This window comes from Lontra canadensis, unplaced genomic scaffold (genome assembly GCF_010015895.1).
Source record: "Lontra canadensis isolate GAN:19392208 unplaced genomic scaffold, GSC_riverotter_1.0 scaffold120, whole genome shotgun sequence".
In the NCBI taxonomy this organism is placed as follows: Eukaryota; Metazoa; Chordata; class Mammalia; order Carnivora; family Mustelidae; genus Lontra; species Lontra canadensis.
This window is the reverse complement of record NW_022631114.1, coordinates 3737068-3759978: the sequence shown is the minus strand read 5'-3', so window position 1 is coordinate 3759978 and position 22911 is coordinate 3737068. Positions and strand designations below refer to the sequence as shown.

The following is a 22911-nucleotide window of genomic DNA, read 5'->3' as shown; positions in this document are numbered from 1 at the left end:
CACTTGGTGTCACTTTCAGTAAATTGTGTGGCAGTGATTTTTGTGATTTTGAAAATTAGGGCTTTCAAAAATAGATACTGTAAGCAGAATGAAATAGTGATTTAGGCAGGAACCATTTAAGACCTTTTACATTTTGCTGTACTCTAGAGAATTGTATGGATCACGTTAGGCTCAGGAGATGTTTTAGCTCGGAAATGACACTCACAGTGCTTTGATTTTAGAATTCTAAACCAGTGCTTAATGTTGGTGGGTATATTTCAAGCAAGCATAGCATCTGTCAGTTTCACTAAAAAAATGCTTTCAGCTTTCCGCATTGCTGTGACATGCTTCTTGTGAAGAGAGAAGCATCTTTGTATTCCTTTAACATCCTGTCCTATGCAGAGGTAGAATACGTTTTATCCCAAAAGGATGAATAATACTTTTATCTCAACTCCACACGCCTAGACCCCACACTCAGGAGATCTGTTGCTCAGAACCAATTGAAAGAAATTAAAAACGTGTAGTATTCAGGGCACCGTAATTCGGGCCTAAGCACAGACTTCAGCAAATTTAGGTGAATGGTTTGGTGAGCCAGAATTGAGCCCATCTTAATTAAGAAGTCCGTGGAAGGTCCACACACGTTCTCCTAACAGCCTGGGCACTCGGACGTCTGTAGTTCCCACAAGGGAATCCACATTTCACCACATCTGCGGTTTTGCTCCACTGGCTGACCCCGGTTCTGTGTCCTCTGTTAGCTTCGTCTGGGGGTAAATTCTCTCGAGCCTAAGCAGAAGAGGAAATGTCGTCATTAAAGTACAAGCAGTAGTTACTGGTAGGGTAGTTTTGTGGGCGAAATTAAGTGGTACAGTTTTAAGCACAGTGCACAGGTGATGAATGCTGGGTGAGTTTCAGCTGTTGCTCTTCACGGTGGTGTGACCACCCCCCCCGCCCCGTCCCCATCCGCTTTTGAGCTGTTCTGTCTGTAGAAAGGACTGGACTGCTCCCCTGGTTTGATTCTTGTCCTGCTGCTGTTCTGGAGCAGCAGTGAAAGCGAGACCACTTAATTTCCAGTCTCGTCTCCTTCCAGTGGGCTAGGTTAGGGGTGGCCTGGAACACGAGAGCTGTCCTTTGCAGAGCACTGGGTTTCCAGATGAGCTTGTCACGTAAGCTCGTGAGCCAGTCACCGGACCACTTGGGCATTACAGGATCTTCAAGTTGGGACCTGGGAAGGACGATCTCTTGAGGTCCCTGTCGGCTCTGGGAATGGAGTCCTAGGGCTCCCCTTCTCTCTCTGGATTACAGCTTTCCGTGCATGTTCCCATCTCTGGTTAGTGTGCTTACAGTGAAACGCCCACCTGTGTGTTCTTCTTTTAGAAATACACCGTAAGTATGGATTTTGTGAGAGCGTTTGAACGGCAGTGTGGATCCCAGGCCAGTGTGAGGAGACTAAGAGCTCATCCTGCCTATCACAGCTTCAATAATAAGTGGAATTTACCTGTTTATTTTCAAATAAGGTCAGTAATTTATTCCCTCCCCCCACCTCTAGTCTTCTAAGACGGAATTCGAATACCAGTGCAGGGGTTGCCCCACTTACCGGACTTTTCTTTGAGATCATTGTACTCTTCCGTGGGAAGCAAAACCTAAAATGGAAATGTGCAGGTGTCTCGATTATCAAGGTCCTGGCTCACATGAGAGAAAAATAATTTTGTGAGTAGAGGGCTGCGCACACCAGCCTCAAATTGAGGTGGCCTCCGGGCCCAGCTCCGTCCCCCCAGATGACACTTCCACAGCCATCACACGGAGGCAGACAGGAGGGGCTCTGGAGCGGCACACTCTTCTTTTACCTTTTCCTCTTCTTACCACCTGCCACTGTCAAACAGCGGCCCCGGCCCACATCTGTTGTCGGCTTCTCTGGACAGTTCTTTCCCTCAGAGAGAGTGGGGAGAGGCACAGCCTCTCCTTTGCATCTGGTTCCTTCAATCAGTTACGAGAATCCTAGTTACTATTTTGGCTTTTCTTTTTAATCTCTGACATTTGTTCTCTCTGTTCTGGAAAATGGTGATGCTTCTAACAGATGTCATGATGATGACTCGTATGTAAATAAGTGCTTCTATAAACTATTGGGGAAATTTAGGATAAACTCTTAGCAATGTGTGTTCTGCTAGAAAAATCGATGAGATCAGGCATTTTCGCAGAGTCTCTTGATTGAGGTCATGGTAAGTTCCTTCATAGAATGACATTAACTAGAGTGTTTCAGATAGAACGGTCTGTAGAGGGTCATAGGCTTTTTGTTTTCATCGCTGAGTACTTTCATTACGATGCAGTCCTTTTCCCTAGAGTTCTGAGGGAAAGTCACAGGGAAATATATTACGGATTAGGTACCTTGATTATAATTGCTTGCCATGATTGCAAATGTATGTAATCATCTTCTGATAATGAAATCACGGTTATCAGAACATTAGGGAGATGCCCTTCTCATACTACTCCAAATTTTATGCTTAATTTGCCAAGGTCCCATCACCACGTAGCTTGTCTCTGAGAAGGAAATTAAGGATTTGTTCATCTAAGGTATTCATGGACCACACTGGAAGTAGTTGTTACGGGATAATCAAGATCAAGCCAGGGTAAGAAACCCTTTTGATTCAGGAGCAGAATTTAAAATAGTGGAGCATTATGTCACAGTATAAGGCTACAGTAGAGAAGAGATGTCTGCATTTAACCATTTCTTCCGTAGTCGGTGGTGAGTTAGATAGCTTTAGAGCCCGGTACTATCACATCACGTCCTGGCTGCTGCCTCCAAACTCTTATTTCCAGTTGTTCCCCCAGATCCCATGATCCCGTGCTTGGAGATCTCGTACTGTCCCCCCACCTCCTGGACCCACCCTCCTGGAGCTCCAGCGGGCTGTTTTCAGCCCGAGCTTGGGGTGGACCGGGCGGAGCCCCCAGCGACAGCACAGCCTCGCTTCAGTTGGTTCTCAGGGCTGGCAGGTGAGCCTTAAACTAGGTCGAGAGTCAGCCAGTTCCCTGAAAGATTTTGTACCTTCGCCAGATCTTTAAAATTAAGCATTCAAAGGAATTGGTTAACTTTTCTTTGTAATCTCTCTCAAAATTTGTGAAATTCTTAAAAATGACGTTTGAGTTACGAAGTGTGGAACTTGTATTCAATACATTTGTTTTTCCATTTTAAAAATAAATTCAAGTAATCCTTTGTAGGACTGTCCTGTTGATTTTTACCAGGTGTCGAATTGTTTACTCTGGGGGAATGACAGAAAGTTCCCCAAACATTACTAGGGTCAGAGTTGTATTGTTATCTGATTCATTTCAGGGTCACCTGAAGGAAGCCAAAAGCCAGTGGGGTGGTACGCGTTGACATATTTATAGGGAGAAATACTCATATTGCACTCTTGGGAACAGGTTTACACTCCTGGTCTGACCATAGGCCTGCATCCCCATCCTCTTAGGAGAAAAGGGAGCACTCCGAGCTAGCACTTTCTGGAGCACACTGTTCCTGATACCCTGCTGGGTCTGCATTTCCCATGTTCTTACAGGCATGTTGCAAAGTAGCCTTAGGACTTAGTTTCTCATAGGAAGAAAAGTAAATGCAGGTAGGACCGAAACCGTGTCAAATTGTCACAAGCCAGTGGCTACCTAGAAACTGGTGTTAGTCCCTTCAAAGCCAAAGGCTAAGTTGTAGGTCTTTTTAATTGAAATCTTTCTAGAACCTTACATACTCCCAGAACGTTCATGGTATATGCTTTATTCGGTACATGCTGAACGTAGTAGGTCTCCTCGTTAATGATGTGGAGTGTCTGCAGCATCAACGCACTCTCCCTTTGCCCCAAGTGTGCGTGTACATGAGGTAGAGGTGTGTAGAGACGCGGCCTCTGACAGTTCTGATCCTGCCAAGCAGAGGGGGTGTCTCGCTGCCGCGCCGATTCTGTGCGAGCACGTTCGGAAGCTCGCAGACCTGAAGCCTGCCTGGAGGAATGTGTCCGGAGACCTTCCCCAAACCCAGATTTAAGAATTGAGAAACATTTTATTTGGGATTTGCCCTCACTACAAGTACCCTTGACAAGAGCAGAATGGCATCACACATCCACATGCCAACGACAGCACGCTTCTCAAGCTTCACCAGAGGCGCCTCTCACTTGCTGCTGTTTTGCATAAAGAACGATAACCTGTCGCTTCCGTCCTGGAAGTCGGCTGCCCAGCAAAGCTGAGCGAGGGGCTGGTGCTAGGTCCCGGGCTGGGGAGGCACAGCTCTGTCAAGTGACACGGGCAGGTGTGCTTTCACGGCTCTTCCCACGTGTCTCACGGCAAAGGGCCGTGTGAAGGCAGCAAGGTACCAGGGGTCCTGCTGCTTTTGGCTCTGGTAACTTCTCACGTGTGCGTTCTTGTCGTTAGCATAAATGTCTGCATAATTTTGTGTCCTCTGTCTTCCTTACTGGTAAGTTATATTTGCTCTAACTGCTGTGTACCTTCAAGCTGACCTCTTCCCATACCACATTCTAGAATGAATGTGCCACACGTCACCTAACCGTTTCCTTACTCGGGGCCATGTAGCTCGCTCCGGGTTTCCCCAGCTGTATGCCGTGCTGGGTCACCTCTCAGGCCTTTTCCCTGTCAGAGCTTACTCTGAATTTTGTATAGATTTTGTAAAAAGTGATGTGAGGCACCTGAGGCTGAGACCTGGGGCCAGTATGCTCTCCCCGCTGCAGAGCTCCCCTTCCCCTCTCTCTTCCCCGGGTGCAGGGTCATACCACCCGCTATTGCTCTGTTCTTGGGCTCATCTCCTCGGCTCCCTTCTCTAACCCCGCCTTTCTGCTTGTCACTTGTTTTCCCCCATGCCTCTTGTCTGCAGCTCAGGGAGACAAGCCTTCCACAGGCTTCCCTGGGCAGTAGGTGCGAAGGTTCCTTCCGCTTAGCCTCTAGGAAACTGTGGTAACCAGGGGGGTCCTAGCAGTGCAGGGTGGCCTTGGGGTCTTGCGCTCCGGGCCGTGTTGGTGGACGGCACAGCCGCTGCTCTCTGATGTGCACAGCCTCGCATCAGTTGGTTCTCACAGTTGGTTCTTTTCACCCTTCAGACCGTTTCCTTCAGCTCCGTCCCTGGACTGCTTTTAAAGAGCACATATGTACTGTAAAAAAACAAACTGCCTTTGGAGACGTGTCTTAAAAGAAGTTGCTGTGGCCCATGTCGAAGAGGTTACTGCCCATGTTCTCCTCTAGCATTCTGATGGATTCCTGTCTCACAGTTGAGGTCTTTTATCCATTTCGAGTTTATCTGTATGTACGGTGTAAGAGAAAGGTCAAGTGTCATTCTTCTGTTTATAGCTGTCCAGTTTTCCCAGCACCACTTACTGAAGAGACTCTCTTTTTTTCCATTGGCTATTTTTTCCTGCTTTGTTGAAGATTAGTTGACCGTAGAGTTGAGGGTCTGTATTTGGACTCTCTATTCTGTTCCATTGATCTGTGTGTCTCTTTTTGTGCCAGTACCATGCTGTCTTGGTGATCACAGCTTTGTAATAAACCTTGAAATCAGGCAACATGATGCCCCCAGCTTTGTTGTTCTTTCTTAACATTTCCTTGGCCTTTTCTGGTTCCATACAATTTTAAGATTGTTTGTTCCATCACTTTGAAAAATACCATTGCTATTTTGACTGGGATGGCATTTAAAGTATAGATTGCTCTGGTCAGCATAGACATTTTAATTTTAACAATGTTTATTCAAGACACGTCTCCAAAGGCAAGGGAAACAAAAGGGAACATGAACTTTTGGGACTTCATCAAGATAAAAAGCTTCTGCACAGCAAAGGAAATAGTCAACAAAACAAAGAGGCAACCCACGGAATGGGAGAAGATATTCACAAATGACACTGCAGATAAAGGGCTGATACCCAAGATTTATAAAGAACTTCTACTCTAAAAACAAGTAATCAAGTAAAAAAATGGGCAGAAGACATGAACAGACACTTCTCTAGAGAAAACATATAAATGGCTACAGACACATGAAGAACACATGAGGAAATGTTCATTGTTAGCCATCAGGGAAATTCAAATCAAAACCACTACCACCTTACACGAGTTAGACTGGCAAAAATTGACAAGACAAGAAACAACAAGTGTTGGAGGGGGTGTGGAGAAAGGGGAACCCTCTTAACACTTGATGGGAACATGAGCTGGTATGGGCACTTTGGAAAACAGCATGGATGTTCCTCAAAAAGTTAAAAATAGAGCTACCCTACAACCCAGCAGTCACACTACTGGGTATTTACCCCAAAGATACAAATGTGAAAAGAAGGGGCACATGTACCCCATTGTTCATAGCAGCAATGGCCACAGGTGCCAAACTATGGAAAGAGCCAAGATGCTCTTGACCAGACGAATGGATAAGGAAGATGTGGTCTATATACACTATGGAGTATTACGCCCTCCATCAGAAAGGATGAATACCCAACTTTTGTATCAACATGGACGGTACTGGAGGAGATTATGCTGAGTGAAATAAGTCAAGCAGAGAGAGTGAATTATATGGTTTCACTTACTTGTGATGCATAAGGAATAACACGGAGGACATTAGGAGAAGGAAGGGAAAAATGAAGGGGGTGTGGAATCAGGAGGAGATGAACCACAAGAGACTGTAGACTCTGGGAAAGGAACTGAGGGTTTCAGGGAGGTGGGGAGATGGGTGAGCCCAGTGATGGGTGTTAAGGAGGAAACGCATTGCATGAAGCACTGGGTGTTATATGCAAACAGTGAATCATGGAACACTGCACCAAAAACTAATGACATGCTGTATGGTGACTAACAAAACAATTAAAAAAATAATAAAATAGGTAAAATAATTAAAAAAACCAAACTGCTCAATTAGGTAAATTAATCTTGAGCGTGTGTCAGAATTGATTGCCGTAAGGGAACTGGCAAGTGACAGGAGCGTGCTGGGGAGGGTATGATGGGGGAAGTTTACGTAGTCAGGAAACAGAATGCTACCTGAGCACCTAGTTTAAAAAATACACATTTTCATGTCACAAAGTCCTAAACACATGCCCTCATCAGTTATTAAAACAGAAATCGGGGACAGGAGGTCTCAATGGATGGTGGGCCAGCTGAGACACAGGCAAAGTGACCGGAAGCAGTGGTGCAGATGCCACTGGCTGTGCCAACAGGGCAGGCACCAGGGAGCATGAGGGGCTCCATGGAAATGCGCAGAGCATGGGCCACCAGCCGCTGTGCTCCCTGGCTACCTGCAGTGGCTTTTCTCAAGCTTGCAAACAAAGATACAGAATACAGCCTCCCCGTTCCTTAGTTTGAGGACACGTACTCTGCTGTGATGGTGCAAATCAAGACGGATTGAGGATACCCACAGTCTCGTGGCCGCGAGGGGGACGGAAACGCAGGTTTCACAAGGCAGGTGGGACTTTGCAGGCATGGCTTCTTGATGGCAGCTTAACGGGAAGTTTGTTTTAGTTTGAAAAGCACAGGTTAGTCATGATTCCAGTCAGATGCAAATAACAGAGAAACCCTACCTAATCGTGCCCGAATCAAGAGAAATGTTTTCCTTGTTCAGTTAAGAAAACGTTTGGGAGAATAGGCATTCTGGGGCTGTTGGACACTGATAAGAGCATCAGACCGAGGGACAAGCCAATGGAGGCAGTGGCTGGTCCCTGGGAAGGAGGGAGAACAGGGAGAGGCATCTAGCAGCTGCATTAACCCTCATCTGTGCTCTTGTTTTTATCTCAGATTCAGAGAGATCGCAGGATCCTTAGAAGCAGCACTCACGGGTGTGCTGGCGGACGCCCCAGGTAACTTCCTGAAAGTGATCAGTGGCAGGATGTCGCTCCGTGAGTGAGGGAAGCTCAGCCAGTCACCTAGACTTCCCCATTCCGAGGGTATTTGCACCTTGTCCTGTCATGCCGTAGTTAGACCTTAAAAACATAACTCAGTCTCTCTTTTTTTCTAAAGAGGCTAAAGAAATCAATTTTTTTTGGTTTATAGAGCATTCTCGGTAAAAAGAATGGGATGTTGTTTCAGCAGTAAAGAAGGAGGAAATCTTGTCATGTGCAAGGACATGAGGGACCTAGAGTGCATTATGCTAAGTGAACTGAGTCAGAGAAAGACACACCATCTGATTTCACTTGTGGAATGTGAGGAACAAAACAAGTGAGCAAAGGGAACAAAAGAGACAAACCAAGAAACGGGCTCTTAACTATGGACAGCAAACTGGCGGTCACCAGAGGGGAGGGGGAAACGGGTCACGGGGATTAAGAGGACACTTACCATGATGAGCACTCAGGAATGTGCAGAATCATTCAGTCACTGTATTGTACGCCTGAAACCAGTACAACACTGTATGTTAACTACACTGGAATTAAGATTTTATTTCTTAAAGATTTATTTGTCAGAGAAAGAGAGTGAGCACAAGCAGCGGGAGAGGCAGGCAGAGGGAGAAGCAGGCTTCTTGCTAAGCAAGGAGCCTGACTCGGGCCTCGATCCCAGGACCCCAGAATCATGACCGGAGCTGAAGGCAGACTTAACTGACCCAGGCGTCCCTAAAGTGAAACTAAAATAAACAAGTAAAAAACACTCTAAGAATACAGGAAGCAGACGTTACTTTTGTTTCTGAATATAACACGGCAAGGGGATTAGCCCCTGGTGATCGGCTCTTTGTGTAGCAAACTGGCTCACATCTGCTTTAGTCCCAGGCCCATGTAAAGCATCAGGATGGCCCTTCCCTCCTGGGAATGATTCACAACTGGGGTTCCCGCCCCAGGCCTCCAGAGCCCCGGCCCCCATCCCGGGATAGTGAGCAGGTGACCGTGGTTGGTGGGTTCCGGACATGCTTGCTTTCCTCAGCGGTCTCGCTAATCCCATGTCCTGTAGTCACTCCCGGCGGCCACTCACACACCGTCCAGCTACTTCTGTAGCCATGTGGGTCTCTAGGCTGCCCCGCTGAAACTCCTCGTGTCTGTGTGGCCAGGTCAGCCTGGACCATGCGGTTTTAGCCTCAAAGTCGGTCTTCACCTGTTTTTGCCGAACAGGGTCATATGTCTCTGACTTCCTGTACATGAGCAGTGGGCTCAGGGAGGGGAACGGAGAAGCAGACAAATGCAACAGGACAGACTCGGCACCAAAGTCGAAACCCTTGCAAGGACCGCCCCTCCTGCTTGTGTTTATTGAGGTGGTATAAAATGCCTCGTAACAGATGATTTCTGAATGCTGTGTGTTTAACGTTTCCCCAGCACCTGGGAAGGGGACCTGTGTAAGATTAGCGCATTGCCACGAAAGATGGGGTAGCGTGGATGGGTAGGGCCACTTTCCCCACTCCTGAGTTACACGTTGAGAATGTTCGAGTTGACCCTGGAGTTGGCGGTGATTCTTGACGTGTCTGTTTCCTCTCCAGCTGGCAGTCCCTTTTGCCTCCTGGCTTCTCACAGAACGTGGAGCGGCCTGCAGCGGTGCTGGTCGGCCGAGATGTTCCTCCCGGGGCTGACGCATCGGCTGTGGAGGCTCACGCTGCAGCTCTTGGCTCGGTACTCGGGCTTCGTCCGCGAGGTGAGGGCTGGCCACGCCGCTGCTCCAGAACCAGCGCTGTCAGGGACTCTGGTTTCACAATGCCCTGTGGTCACCAGAGGTTAATCTGGAGGATGACAGTAGGTGCCCTTCTCAAGTTCGTAGCCAGTGTGTGTTTCCCTTTCCCTCTTGGCTCCTTGGCTTTGTGGGCCTCTGGTGAGAGATCTACGCTGACGAGCTTGTGTTCCCTCCCCCAAGCCAGAATCTTTGAGGTGCCCCCAGATTAAAACAGAGATGCTCATTTTAATGAAAAGGAGTAGAAATAAAAATACACGTGTTTTAATCATATTTGGAAGTTTAAAAAAAAAATCATACGGTCGTCAAGATTAAAAGGTAGGGAAATTAATTAACCTTCCCTTCATTTCAGAATATCTTACTTTTCTCCTTGTCAGGTAGTTGACTATATTAAATAGCCACATGCCCACGAAGATTTATTAGGTTCTGTGCATAAAGCGTCCGTTCAGCTCAGCGTGCAGGCAGACCCCACACCAGCATGTGGGTCTGAGAGAGGCCCTGCCTCCTGTACAGTCTCGGGAGACAGACAGACACGTGGCCAGTTCATTGTGTGTGATGACACTGAAAAGAGGCCGGAAGCGTGTGTTTGCTCTCTAGAAGGATGACACAAAGAAGCCTCCTCGGTGGGAAGGAAGTCCTAGTTGGCATCAGAGATGAGCACGTCACCGTGTCACTGAGTGTTCTAACGGAAGGAGTGCAGGCTTCAATCAGAACCAAACCGAAGTTCTGCCACTTTTATGATTCGTGGCCTTGGGAAGATTAGCTCTGGAGTCCCAAATTCTTCATCTGTAAAATGGGAAAACAGCTTCTATATGTGGTTGTGAGAAGTAAAGAGATAATTTGTTGACCAACAAATTGTTGATGGAAGTACCTGGCGGATCCCGGGAGCTCAGTGGAAGCCAGTTTTTTTTTTTTTTTTTTCCTCCTTTTGCCTTCCTCTGCTCAGAAGGGTCTTAGCAGACCATCAGGCTGTTTCTGAAGAGCACGGTGTGGTCAGTTCTGGGGACACGGGGGCCATGAGATGCTTTAGTTCAGTCTGAGTCGGCGGCGGCATGCATTCTGACCAGCCAGTAATTCTGACGTCTCTAATAAATTATCTTGCCTTGAACATTCATTTTTCCATTTTTTTCCTGATTCCAGGGTAATTTTCTCTGGTTTATTACCTTGTAACAATACGTGATTCGAGTAACACTTTTGTTTGTACTATTTGAAGCATAATGAGGCTTGGATTTTGGTTTTTTTTATCCTTAATTATAATGATAAATTTACCAAGCACACTAGGTAAATGATTTTACCCATAGAGTCAGTGATTTTTTTTTTTTTATTGTGATGTTCCAGAAACTAATTTTCATTCTGTTTAGGAACCTATTTTATTTTTGCCAGTTACTTTTTATCACCAAAAATAGACACAGGTTTAAGGAAGATTCAATGTATGTGGGCTTGTCGCTTGACCTTGTTTCTCCTTGTTGTGCTTCCGTTGGTGAACTTGTAATACTTTGTAGATAGCTGTCACGTTAGGTGAGTCGTTGACCCACAAAAACGAAAGCTCAGAGATGTTGCTAGTGGAAAAATAATCATTGCAATGGTTTTCCAGCTTTTACTCAGGCCCATCTCTAATGAAAGTGCCAAGGATATCAAAAAGCCTTTGGTAACTGGTAGCAAAGACCCTTCAGTTACCCAAGGAAATGGTGAAGACCAAGGAAGTGGCCCTTCAGAAACAAAGCCCACGGTCTCCATTTCCAGTGCGCAGCTCGTGTATGTGGTCGCAGACCTCGACAAGCTTCAGGAGCAGGTAGGCCTTTGTCCCGGAAGAATCCCAGGTGCTTGCTTCAGTGTGGCCACAGAAAGCAGTGTGTGTGCAAAGACCTGATGCCATTTGGCCTCACGGGGCTTAGAATCATGGGGCCCAAGGGCACCTCGAGAGAACATGTTCATCTGCCCTCCGAGGTGTCTCTCCAAACCCTCCCCCCACCACCAGTGGGCTGTCTACGTCCTTGCTCATCAGTCTGGTCGCAAACTGTGTGAACCTGGGGCCTCCGCTTCCTCTCCCGTAGCGCTGTCACGAGCCCCAAGCGAGCCCGCTCCCGTCTGCCCGTTCTTTCCGCTCACCCTATGCAGCATGATTGCTAACAGGTTGGGGCTTAATTGTCTCTACCGCACTTGACCTGACCACATCATTTCCTGGTAACTTTAGATCATCAGCTGTACTTTGAAAGTGCTCAACTGTTAAAACTTCTGCCTCTGTTTCCCCTGGATAGGGCCCCATATTGGGGGCCTTTATCATTAATTAAGAGGGCTTTGTGGGCGAATTTGTGTGCGAGTGCTCTGGTACATAAATCTGCTTTCCTCCGGTTTAAATATGTTGTGGGGCTCGAACAAATAACATGTTTTGAGCAAAAACATGGTCTTCATTGTAAGTTTGTTTTGGGACGGGAGAGAGCCACAGGATAGGAAATGGTTTTCATAGTCCCTGGCCTGTTGCTAGCCGAGCACTGCCGTTTCACGTGATGTTGGCTTCTGTTATATTGTGAAAGCGTTAGGAATTCTCCGTTCTTCTGACGAAAATGACAGAAAGTCCCGAGTTTAGTTTCATCGTTCATTAACAATATTTTAGAGTTTATAGATGCAAATAGAATTGCCTCTTCCTTTGATTTCTAAAAAGTAACTGAATATATAAAGTGCATATTTATTTCAGCTTCCAGAACTCTTGGAAACAATCAAGCCAAAACTTGAAATGATTGGCTTTAAGAATTTTTCTTCTATCTCAGGTAAAAAAAATGAATCTTTAGACCCAGCAAATCTTTGAATAAGAAATAATTTAAAATAAAACTTTAGACACTGTAGGATATATTTACCATTTTCTTCTCTCGTTGTAAATCCTTGGTTGTTTCTATATTCTGTTCTGTGATTTTGACTTCTCTAAATGAGATACTTTGTTTAATTCTAATGATTTGATTTGATTTACTGTCATATACTCTCTAAATACCATGACACTATCTAAATTAAGATTCACATCGGGGCCTGAGTAAGTGGTTACATTTAATCTTTATGTCTCTACAGCAGCCCTGGAGGACTCCCAGACGTCTCTGTCAGCCTGTGTGCCTGCCTTGAGTAACAGAATCATCCAAGACTTAAGTGAGTCTTGTTTCAGTTACCTGAAAAGTGCCCTGGAAGTCCCCAGGCTTTACCGAAGAACCAATAAGGTTAGCAGCACTCACTGAAAAGAATTCCAAGGTGGGGAAATACAGAGCAGGAAAGCCACCAAGGGAGGGAGTGGTTGAGCAAGACCCAGGACAGCCCAAGACAGACCTAATCGGCCTCATCCGAAGAGTCTTTATTTGCTGGAGGGGGACCACACAGGTGGATGGTTACGGTCAGCTGCTTTGGGAATTGGACTCAGACTATACAGACTAGTTCTAGATGCCTTTGGCCTTAAGGAAAGATAAAGAAAAGATAAAGATAAAAGAAAAGATAAAGATTTCAAAAGAAAGCATTTTAAGAAAATATCTTTAACTCCTGTGCTCTTTTGGTCTTTGAATCTTATATTTGAAAAAATTTGAATTTACCTTGTTCCCTTCATACTGTCCTAGCAAGTATCAGCTTCCTCCGGTTCTTAACTCGATAAGATTTGAAAAGCTGTGTTAAGAACATGGAAAGCATTTATGAGATGGAAAAGCGTGCACGCACACTGTTGTTCAAAGTCGAATTCTCCTGTTGTCACGTTTTATGAATGGCGACTTGGGGACTTCTTTTGGACCAGTGGTCTTAGTTTCCCCTCCTGAATTCTTGTTTTCAGGCATTTCTCATCTCCCTCTGGCTACGTGTCACTTAATGTTCCATCGAATTTCTTTTTTCACAATTGTAGAGTTGGATGTTAGGCTAAAATTATTTTCAAGAACTATGACGATTTCCTAAGACGCTGTGCCATTTTGGAGTGTCCCTGGGGCAGCCTCTGCGCGTGCTGAGCGTGGGTCCTGTCCCGTTCATGCTGGCCTTCCTGTCCAACTCATGTTCCGGAGGCAGAGAGGGGCTGAACTGAGCTGAGGCGAATCTCCTTTGTGGTTCTTGTTCTTCTCCTTCTAAAATCTGGGGTGTGCGTTAGGATTGCCACTTCCAACGAGAGCACTTTCTCACCTGGCTTCCTCTTTCTGGTCTGACTTGAAGCTCTCACTTCAAAGTGGGAGACAGACCTACTTTATGTTCCAAATACATTAATTTCCTTTTAGTAAGCTACCGGCTTTCCCCGTCTGTTCCGTACGACGTTAATGTATTTACCAGGTGCAGGTGGGTCAGATACTGTCATTTGTTCTTCTATAAAGTGAATGCCAGTGGCCTTCACTTTAGCTGAAGAAGCTAAAACTGAGGAAAGTCAAATCACGAACCCTAGATCCATGCTCCTCCGGCTGCCCATTGGCGGCGTTAGCGCCACCTGGTGGGAACTCGTTAGAAATGCATGGTCTCAGACAGCCCCCGACGGCCCCGTCACCCCCATCCGCCCTGGTGCATGTTCTCTTTCTCTCTCCGTCTCTGGCTGGAAACGTGACTTTTCCCTTGCTTTACCAGATCCCCTCTGTTCTCCAGGTGTCTTTCTGTAGACAACACTGGTGTGCCTTCTGGGGAGGGAGGGACTTTGTACCTGTCTCAAAACTGGTAGGTCAATAGCACCTCCGTGAAGTTTGAGTAACTTGCTCTCTCTTTTTTTTTTCCCGTGTACTTTTGTATCCCCCACCGTCGTTATTCCAGGAGGTGCCAACAGCAGCCTCCTCGTACATGGACAGTGCTCTGAAGCCCTTTCACCAGCTTCAGAGCGGGCACAAGGATAAGCTCAAACAGGCAATAATCCGGCAGTGGCTGGAAGGAGCCCTTTCTGAGAGCACTCATAAGTAAGTACCCGAGGAGTAGGCGATTCCAGACTTTCTTAGAAAAGCCCTGAGTCAGAGACCGCGGAGGCCCTGGCAGGTTGCATGTGGACAAGGTGGGGAGTCCATCCAGTCAGCAGGTGCCTGGACGAGCCAGGTGCGGGTGCTCAGTCCTTCCGTCTGTGTTGATGGCTCAGCCGCGCTCGTGCCACTCGCCTTGCACCCAGAGCGTGTCGGGCCGCCTGCTTCCCGGCCTCCCTGGGGCTCACACCGGCCCTGCACCTCCTTGGGCACGCCCGGGACTTCGTGTCTGTGATGCAACTCATGCGGGCCTCTTTGTGCAAGTCCAGGCTTACTTTTCCTTTCAAGATCCTCTCTCTCCTCAGCTGTGTCTGAAATGGCTCTGATCACGCTGCATAATCCAAGGCTCCTACCCGCGAGGCCGCTGCAGTCTAGACGAGAAAACAGACATTCGGAACTATCATTACAACGGAGAAATGCTCCATGTCTCAAACCCTGCAGTCCTTGAAAATACAGGGAGGTCTTTAGCATCCCTGTGGTTGAATGTCTCCTCATTTCTCCCTTAATCAGCTCCTCCCCCGATGCCAGCCTTGACTTATGTCAAAAGAATATTAATTCAGTTTTGTTTAATTATTTTGCACTAATACTTGATTTATTTCAGTCTCATCTGAATTAAGTGAAATCTGTGGGTTAATTTAGGACATAACAGTGAGTTACAATATTGCTTTTGTGGGCAAATACATTCCAAGTGCCAAGTAACCAGCTTGTAAACAAAGTTTTAAAAAGCAACTCATTTATAATTTGCAAATTATATTGAGACTATTGTGAAGGTAGTTCGTTTTATTTAAAAATTTGAAATGCTTCCATTCTTTAAAAGATGATCTGTTCCGAGAACTGACTGTAAATGAATCTGTTACTTGCACTTGGGGAATGAACTCTAGCTACTCACGCTTCAAGTAGGAAAGACCATTTGGCCCACAGTTTCCTCTTAGAGTTCGGGGGTAAAATTGTACACAAGTCCACGTACATATTTCTTCAGTTCTGAGGGAATGCAGTGTTAGAGAGTCAAGGCCCGCCTGTTAGGGGCACCTGGGTGGCTCAGTTAAGCATTTGCCTTTGGCTCAGGTCATGATCCCCCAGGCTCAAGCCCTGCATCAGGCCCCCCGCTGAGCAAGGAGCCTGCTTCTCCCCCTCGCTCTGCGCCTCCCACTTTGTGCACTCTCTCTCGCTCTTTCAAATAAATAACATCTTTAAAAAAAAAAAAAAACAAACTTTTTTTTTCAGTCTTAAGAAACATCGATAAATCTACCATGGCAGATTTTTTTAAAATTGGAAATGAATTTTTAATCCTAAAAATCTCTTGTTTTGGCCCACAAAGCCAGTTCCCCTGTCTGGGGAGGCACACGAGCACCTCGGCCTCACCAGTGAGTGTGTCCTGTGCTCCAGGTATTACGAAACTGTGTCAGACGTCCTGAGCTCGGTGAGGAAAATGGAGGAGAGCCTGAAAAGGCTGAAACAAGCCAGGAAAAGCACTCCCGCCAACCCCGTCGGTCCCAGTGGCGGCGGCATGAGTGACGATGACAAAATCCGGCTGCAGTTGGCCTTGGATGTGGAGTACCTGGGAGAGCAGGTAAGGTTCGAGCTGTCATCAGCATGATGCCTCTGATGAGGGCCCCTCGGTCTCTTGGGGGCTTGCCTGAGCCCACATGGTCTGCCGGGGTGGGAGGGGGTGTCCACCTCTGGGGCTGGAAGAGTAGGTCAGGGCCCCAAAATACTTGAAGGAAAAGGATGCGCACCAGATACTGAAAATTGACGGTTGCAGTCCCACCACCTCTGTTCGGCTCGAGCGCTTGTGAGTGTGAGTGTATGAGTGTGAGTGTGAGCTTACAGACAGAGATGGTGTCCTATTTGTCCGCCTTCTGGAAAGTGCCCAAGACGCAGTCAGGTTGTTAGAATAATGAGAAAACCATTAGCCCGTGGATTTCTCAGTGTGGCCCTTGAGGAATCGCCTAAGCCTGACCTCTTTGCGTCCCTGGCTGAGTTCTCTGTTTTCATTGAACCCAGGCTTTAGGGTCCCAGCGGGTGGATGAGCATTACTGTACCTAATGTCTCTGAGGAGGGAGATCCAGGTTCTGTGCAAGGCCTCTGTTCACACTGAGGTGACTTGCTCAAGGATCGAGAAACTTCTCATCCTCGAGAAGCTGGCTTTCTAAACCGTTTAGGCTCGTGGAATGGCACAGGTCCTCTGGGAAGGTCTTGTGCTGGAGGAAAAGAGGTGAGATCCTGAAATCTCCGTCGGGAGATGCTTGGCTTTCTAGCTCATTGAGGACTCCTGCAGAGCCTAATTTTGCTGCTTTGAGGTGAATTTAGAAATAGGTCTATTCTGGCAGAAGTCCATTGCCCTGTTTTTTTATTTCACAAGAGAAACTTAGAGTCTTTTTACAAGTAAGACAATGTGTCACAGCAATGCGAAGAACAAAGAAGCCAAAGAAAGAAGGAGGGCTGGGGGGCTAGCAGCAGGGGGACAAAAGGAAATGGGAGTCCTTGGTCCTGGTCCCCAGAGGAGCAGCGGCATGCCGGCAGATTCTGCATACTTGGTGCAGATTTTTCCAGATTTTCCTGTGCGTGTGTGCGCGTGGTGTTTCTAGCTGCCGTTCACAAGAGAGGGAACACAGTGTGCCATGACTCGGTTGCCCTGGTAGTCCACGGCGTTCGCCCCGCCACGGCATCTGCAATTCATCAGATTCTGAGGAGAGGTTGGTGGTGGTGTGTGAAGAAATGAGCCCAGGCCAATGCTTTTCTGAGAACTCTCCACCTAAGAAATAGTTCACTTTATTATTCTTTTTGTGTGAATTTTCTTTCGCGGTCCACAAAAGAGGCTCTCAGGCTGGTAAGAGCCCGGTGTGACGGACTAAGATAAATGAACATGCTGGCTTCTGAGAATGCCAGGCGTTCGGCCCCAAAAAGTGAGGCTTGACGATGAGTCAGCCCTTTGCTGTGAGGGAGAAACACTCCGGCAGTCACTGGGGAGCGCCCTTTTTCTGGGTTCCTGGGGGGGTAGCTGTTCTGTGTGTCCTTTCATAAGGGGCTTTTGTTCGCATTCAGGCTGAGGGGCCTTCATTCGCTCTCCTGGCCTTTGCAGATTCAAAAGATGGGCCTGGCGACAAAGGACATAAAGAGCTTCCCCGCTCTGGCCGAGCTGGTTGCTGCCGCCAAGGACCAGGCAACGGCAGAACAGCCGTGAGCATTTTGGAAGAGCCCACGGGGAGGGGAGAGCAGGCCATGGAGCCCGAGGGGAGGAAAGCGGCTCTGTCCCCTCCCCAAGTCTCCGTGGCCCAGAAGTGGTGCACCGTGTCTCCAGGCACACCCCAACGCCACTGCTCTCCGCACATCAGGTGTCCTGTCACCCAGAGCAGAACACAGAAGCCTTTTTCCGTTGTATGGAAGATCGTTTTTAAGACACTTGAAACTTTCTACTATAGTTTACAGAGCAAATTATTTTATTTTTATTGTAAATCTTAGCGTGGAAGAGCCGATTTCTAAAACGGGACTTGAGTACGCAGAGCCGCGCGGCTGCGGAAAGTTGGCCCCGGCCCCGCCGCGGGGAGCGCCCGCCTACAGGGGGCCGCGCGCAGAGGACGCTCTGAGGGAGGCGGGAAGCCGCACTCCGTCTGCCGCGTGCGAAGCAGGAGGAAAGACGTGTTTCCTGAATAAAAGATGTGTCTGCTGAAGCGCACGTGGTTTCCGGTTGCGGGTGAGCCGGTGAGGTGGCGCTCCCGGTCGGGAGGGAGAGGCTGCAGGGCGTGGGGAAGAGGGAGGAGCGCGAGGTGGGCCGCCGCCGACCCACCCACGGAGGGGCCGCCCTCCTCCCTCCAGCGTGCGTTTCGTCGCACCTCAGAGTCTCCTTGGTTCAAAGGTCCATTCCGGCCGAGAAAGGAAGAGGCTAAGAGGCCTTGAAGAAAGCAGGGCTGGGAGCCAGCAGCAGTTACTCTGCTGTTTGTTTTCAGCACCGTGATGAGGCCGAGCTGCAGACGGGGGCACGAGTGGAACCCCAGTAGGGGCGGCAGGGGCGGCAGGAGCTCCCGGGCGGCCCTGCGGCTCCCGCCCTCAGGGCCTGGAGAGCGCTGGCCGCAGCCCTGCGTGCCCTGCCCGGGTTGGAGCAGGCTCTCACCTGATGGGACCGGGGTCCAGTGGGCCGCAGCCCGGTGGTGAGAGCAGAAGGGACTCAGCGTCAGGGTGGGCGCTCGCATGACCTCGGGAGCCGGCTCAGCCGTCTACGCGGGCTGTTGCCTCTGCAGGTGCTGGGCCTGTAGGCCGCGGGAGGTGGTCAGGAAGGCGCGCTGGAGGGGACAGGAAGTGAGAGCGAGTGAGGCTGACCTGGAGCCAGTGGAGATAAGCCCGCACCCGCGGTTGTCTCTTGCTGCCCCCAGACCCCAAGTTCTGTAAAGGGGGCCTACAAAAGTCGTGTTTTCTCAAAGCTGCACACACCCCCGGCCCAGGATTTGCGGGAGCCAAGGGAGATCCAGCCCTGCCACCCCGTGCCAGCAGGCGAGCCTGCAGCCCCACAGGACCTGTGTGAGCCACCACAGTGGCCGGACCAGCACTTGCCTCTGCGTGTAAACTTGGGCCCTCGTGGGTAACGCCAGCCTCCCGCCACCCCCGGCAGGGCCCTCTGGGAGCCGAGACCCAGCGCCAGCAGCTGCGCGGATCTGCCCACCTTCCCACGGTCTGCTCAGTCGCCACGTGGCTGAGCGCCTGTCACCACCCCAGCACTGGTCAATGCTAGCCTCGGTGTGTCTCCTCGGCCTGGCTGCCTTGCCTTTCTCGTTTGTCTCAAAACAGGGTTGAGAGGGATCCAATGTATTTAGCCCTTCCAACCCCCCACTGTCCCTGTATGCAGATGAGGAAACAGAAAACAAGGAGTTAGGATAACTAACAAGTGGAATTTCGATCCAACCAAGCTAGTCCCAGGGTCCAGGCTTCCCCACTAGGTAATTCTCCCTCCTTAATAGGAGCGTCGGAACAGAGAAGCTGCCGCTGCAGGACTGGGGCCCAGGCTTGGCCTAGGTCCGGTAACAACACGTTCCGGGCTCATTTTGGCGTAGCTACACGCTTGGGGTCCTGAGGCTGGTCTCTAGGCTGAAGAAACAGTCTTTAGTGAAAAGTAGAAAGTTCTAGAATGCTTACCCCTGGCTTCCCCAGAACGTCTGTGTCAATGTGTGTTCTGTTAGTTCGCTTTGCCTTGAAGAATCATAATTGAGCAAAGGTTAAGGACGAACCAATGCATTTTTTATAGGAAAAACTAGAATGAGTTTTTACCCTAAGACATAGGAGCCAAACAGCCATCTCAGCACAAGGACATCTCTCTGGCCTGGGTGATGTGGTGCCTGGAGGCTGTGCGCGAGTTGGTGGGGCGCTCCCCGCCATCGTTCAGGGACCCCGGCTGCCTCCCAGCCGCCATCTCCTTCCTGTGGCTTCCACGTTCCCCGAGGGTGACTTCCTGTGTTGGTTCCCTGTGGCTGTTTTAACAAATTACCGCAAATATGGTGGCTTAAAACGACAGAATTCTGTTCTCTCAGAGTTCTGAAGGCAGAGGTCCGAATGTGGGCGTCAGCAGGGCCCTGCACCCCGAGGGCTGGTCAGACACAGTCCTCTTTGCCTCTCCCACCTCCCTCGCATTAGCACTACTCAGTCTCTGCCTCCCTCTTCCCGGGGCCGCCTGCCCTTCCTCCCTTAGGAGAACGCTGTCCTTGCATTGAGGATCCACGTGCTTAATCTGGGAAGATCTCGTCACGAGCTCCCGAGCTGAATCGTGTTTGCAAAGGCCTCTTTGCCGAGTGAGGTCACCGGGCACCAGGCCCAGGTTCCAGGGCTTCGGATGTGGGCAGACCTTCTGGGGCCACCATGTGGTCTCCCCCTTGGCGGCAGCCAAATGGGAAAGGAAAAGCACATGGAGGGCCACACCGTGGGGTGGTGGGGGTGGCCCCGTGTGGGAGAGCCCAGCACACTCCCGTGGCCGGAGCTCAGCCCGTGAAGACTGGAAACTGGTCTGGCTGTGTGTCCAGGAGGACCGAGAGACGGACGCTGATCCTGGAGCCGCTTCAGACTCGCGCCCGCGCTCCTCGTGGGCGTCTGTACTGGTGATTCTGCAGCATCCTGGACGTCTGTAGGGAGTCACTGCCAGCAACCAAGTGGCCCAGCCACCAAGCGCGTGCGGGAAAGGCTGCCCCAGGGTCCTCAGGCCTCTCCAGGTGGGCTAAAGCAGGGCAGCCAGGGCCGCAGGACTTCGGGTGCTTGGCCTTGCCCTACCGGCCGCACGGTGACACACAGATGTGACTTGCCACGGAGATCGCCGAGACCTTCCCGCTCAAGTTCATGTTCCAGGACTCAGGCCGGTGACGGAATGCAGACGTCGAACGAGTGGTAGATTCTGAAGCCGGGTCTTGGGGGGGGGGGGGGTGATTCTTCTCGGAAGGCACCATTGATCTTCTCGGTGCTGGCACCCCGACCCACAGGAGAGACCCCTCCTCCTCCGCCTCCACGCAGCCCCCCTGGAGGCTCCCCGCCATGGGAGAAAGCCGGCCTCTCTCTGTCCGTCTCCTCCTCCTGCCTCAGGGTCAGCTGCTCTGAAGGGGACGCCGGCACTGACCTGTGCACGTTCCCGGCACTGCCCACCCCCCTTGACCGGCCTCCGGGTGTCGTGTCGCACGGCAGCGGGGCAGGCCCCGTGCTCCCTTCCCGCGGCTGCCAGTGTGCCTCTGTGCTCCCCGCTCAGCCTCATTCTCACATTCACGCTGCACCTCAGAACACTGGGGTTCTCTCTCTGATGCGGGGCCAAAACGCACTCTTAATCTTCGAGGCGGGTTCCGGCTGTGCAGGACTCCAGCGTGATGCAGTAACCATGACCTGAGTCACTCTCCCGCCTTGAACAGCTGAACAAGGCCAAGGTCAGAAACGTGCAGTGTGGACACCGGGCAACAGCAGTGTCCGAGATCTCAGAGAGAAGGGAAACTGAGCCCGGTATGGATGGCGGCCAGGCCCCAGCACAGGAGGACCCAGAGCCTGGCGACTCTGGTTTGAGAGAGTTTGGAGTTGGGGGTGCTTGGGAGGCCAGAACTTGGGGGTAGAGTGTGGAGAGGAAGGAGGGCGGCTCTCGTATAGCTGGGTGCTGACTAGCCGTGTGGACAGGTGTGGGCAGGAAGCCACGAAGGCGAGGAAGGGAGCAGGTAGAACAATCCTTGAGCTCGGGGGGCCTGGGAACAGTGTGTGTTCCCGGAATGGAAGGTTTCTCACAGGGGCCATGAGGAGGGTCCTTAGAGGCATATGGCTTCAGGGGTGGCACCAAATTAGCCTAAACCGCAGGCTGGTCTCTACCCGCTTAACGGAGCTTACAAACAGGCCTCAGAGGATAACTTTCCGGGTAACTCAACAGAAGTGTGCAGTAACTTGCAGGCAGGGAGGTGGGCTACGGGACCCCCACTCCCTTGAAGTGATGGAGTCACTGACATTCAAAACACACGGTGTTTGAGGGTCTCCCTGAGGCACCCTGAACGTCTACTCAGTCTGCAGCTTTAAGAAATCACATGACGGGGGCGCCTGGGTGGCTCATTGGTGAAGTGTCTGCCTTCGGCTCAGGTCATGACCTCAGGGTCCTGTAATCGAGATCCGCATCAGACTCCCTGATTTGTGCAGGGTCTGTTTGTCCCTCTCCACCCCTCCCCACTGCTGGTGCTCTCTTGGTCTCTCTCAAATAAATAAATAAAATATATATATTTTTTTAAAGTTCTTTTTAAAATTTATTTATTTGAGAGAGAGCATGAGAAGGGAGAAGGTCAGAGGGAGAAGCAGACTCCCCATGGAGCTGGGAGCCTGATGCCGGACTCGATCTTGGGACTCCAGGATCATGACTCAACCAACTGAGCCACCCAGGCGCCCCAATAAGTAAAATCTTGAAAAAAAAAAAAAAATCATGGGCGCCTGGGCACCTCGGAGGCCTCTGCCTTCGGCTCAGGTCATGATCTCAGGGTCCTGGGATCGAGCTCTGCATCTGGCCCTCTGCTCAGCAGGGAGCCTGCTTCTCCCTCTCTCTCTCTGCCTACTTGTGATCTCTCTCTGTCAAATAAATAAATAAAATCTTTAAAAAGAAAAGATCACAGCAAAATGGTGACCACACAAAAACCTGCACACGGATGTTTATATCAGCTTTTATTCATAATTTCCAAAAAATACTGGAAACAACCAAGTTGTCCTTCAGTATGGGGATGGATAAATCAAAGGCTGGCCCATCCAGGCAGTGGAATGTCATTGGTGCTAAAAAGAAACGAGCCATCAAGCCATGAAAAGATATGGAGGCATCTTAAACGCATATTGCTAAGAGAAGGCGATCTGGAAAGACTGCACACTGTAGAATTCTAGCTACACGACCTTCTGGAAGAGAATGTCTCCCTAGGGAGGCAGTTAAAGGGTCAGT

The 22911-nt window shown here is 49.6% G+C and overlaps 1 protein-coding gene across 9 annotated transcripts in view; it reads left to right on the top strand.

The window, feature by feature from the left end:
• COG2 (component of oligomeric golgi complex 2) overlaps positions 1–17802 on the top strand; it is a 53323-nt gene extending 35521 nt beyond the window's left edge. For all 9 annotated transcript variants that reach the window (XM_032841123.1, XM_032841120.1, XM_032841119.1 and 6 more), the window contains 9 exons: positions 1354–1493; positions 7717–7778; positions 9377–9528; positions 11156–11353; positions 12257–12329; positions 12622–12764; positions 14305–14444; positions 15888–16071; positions 17584–17802. In XM_032841123.1, coding sequence (XP_032697014.1) covers positions 1354–1493; positions 7717–7778; positions 9377–9528; positions 11156–11353; positions 12257–12329; positions 12622–12764; positions 14305–14444; positions 15888–16071; positions 17584–17685 — 1194 coding nt within the window. In that variant the 3' untranslated portion in view covers positions 17686–17802. The remainder of the gene's footprint in view (positions 1–1353; positions 1494–7716; positions 7779–9376; positions 9529–11155; positions 11354–12256; positions 12330–12621; positions 12765–14304; positions 14445–15887; positions 16072–17583) is intronic.
• The last annotated feature ends 5109 nt before the right edge of the window (positions 17803–22911 follow it).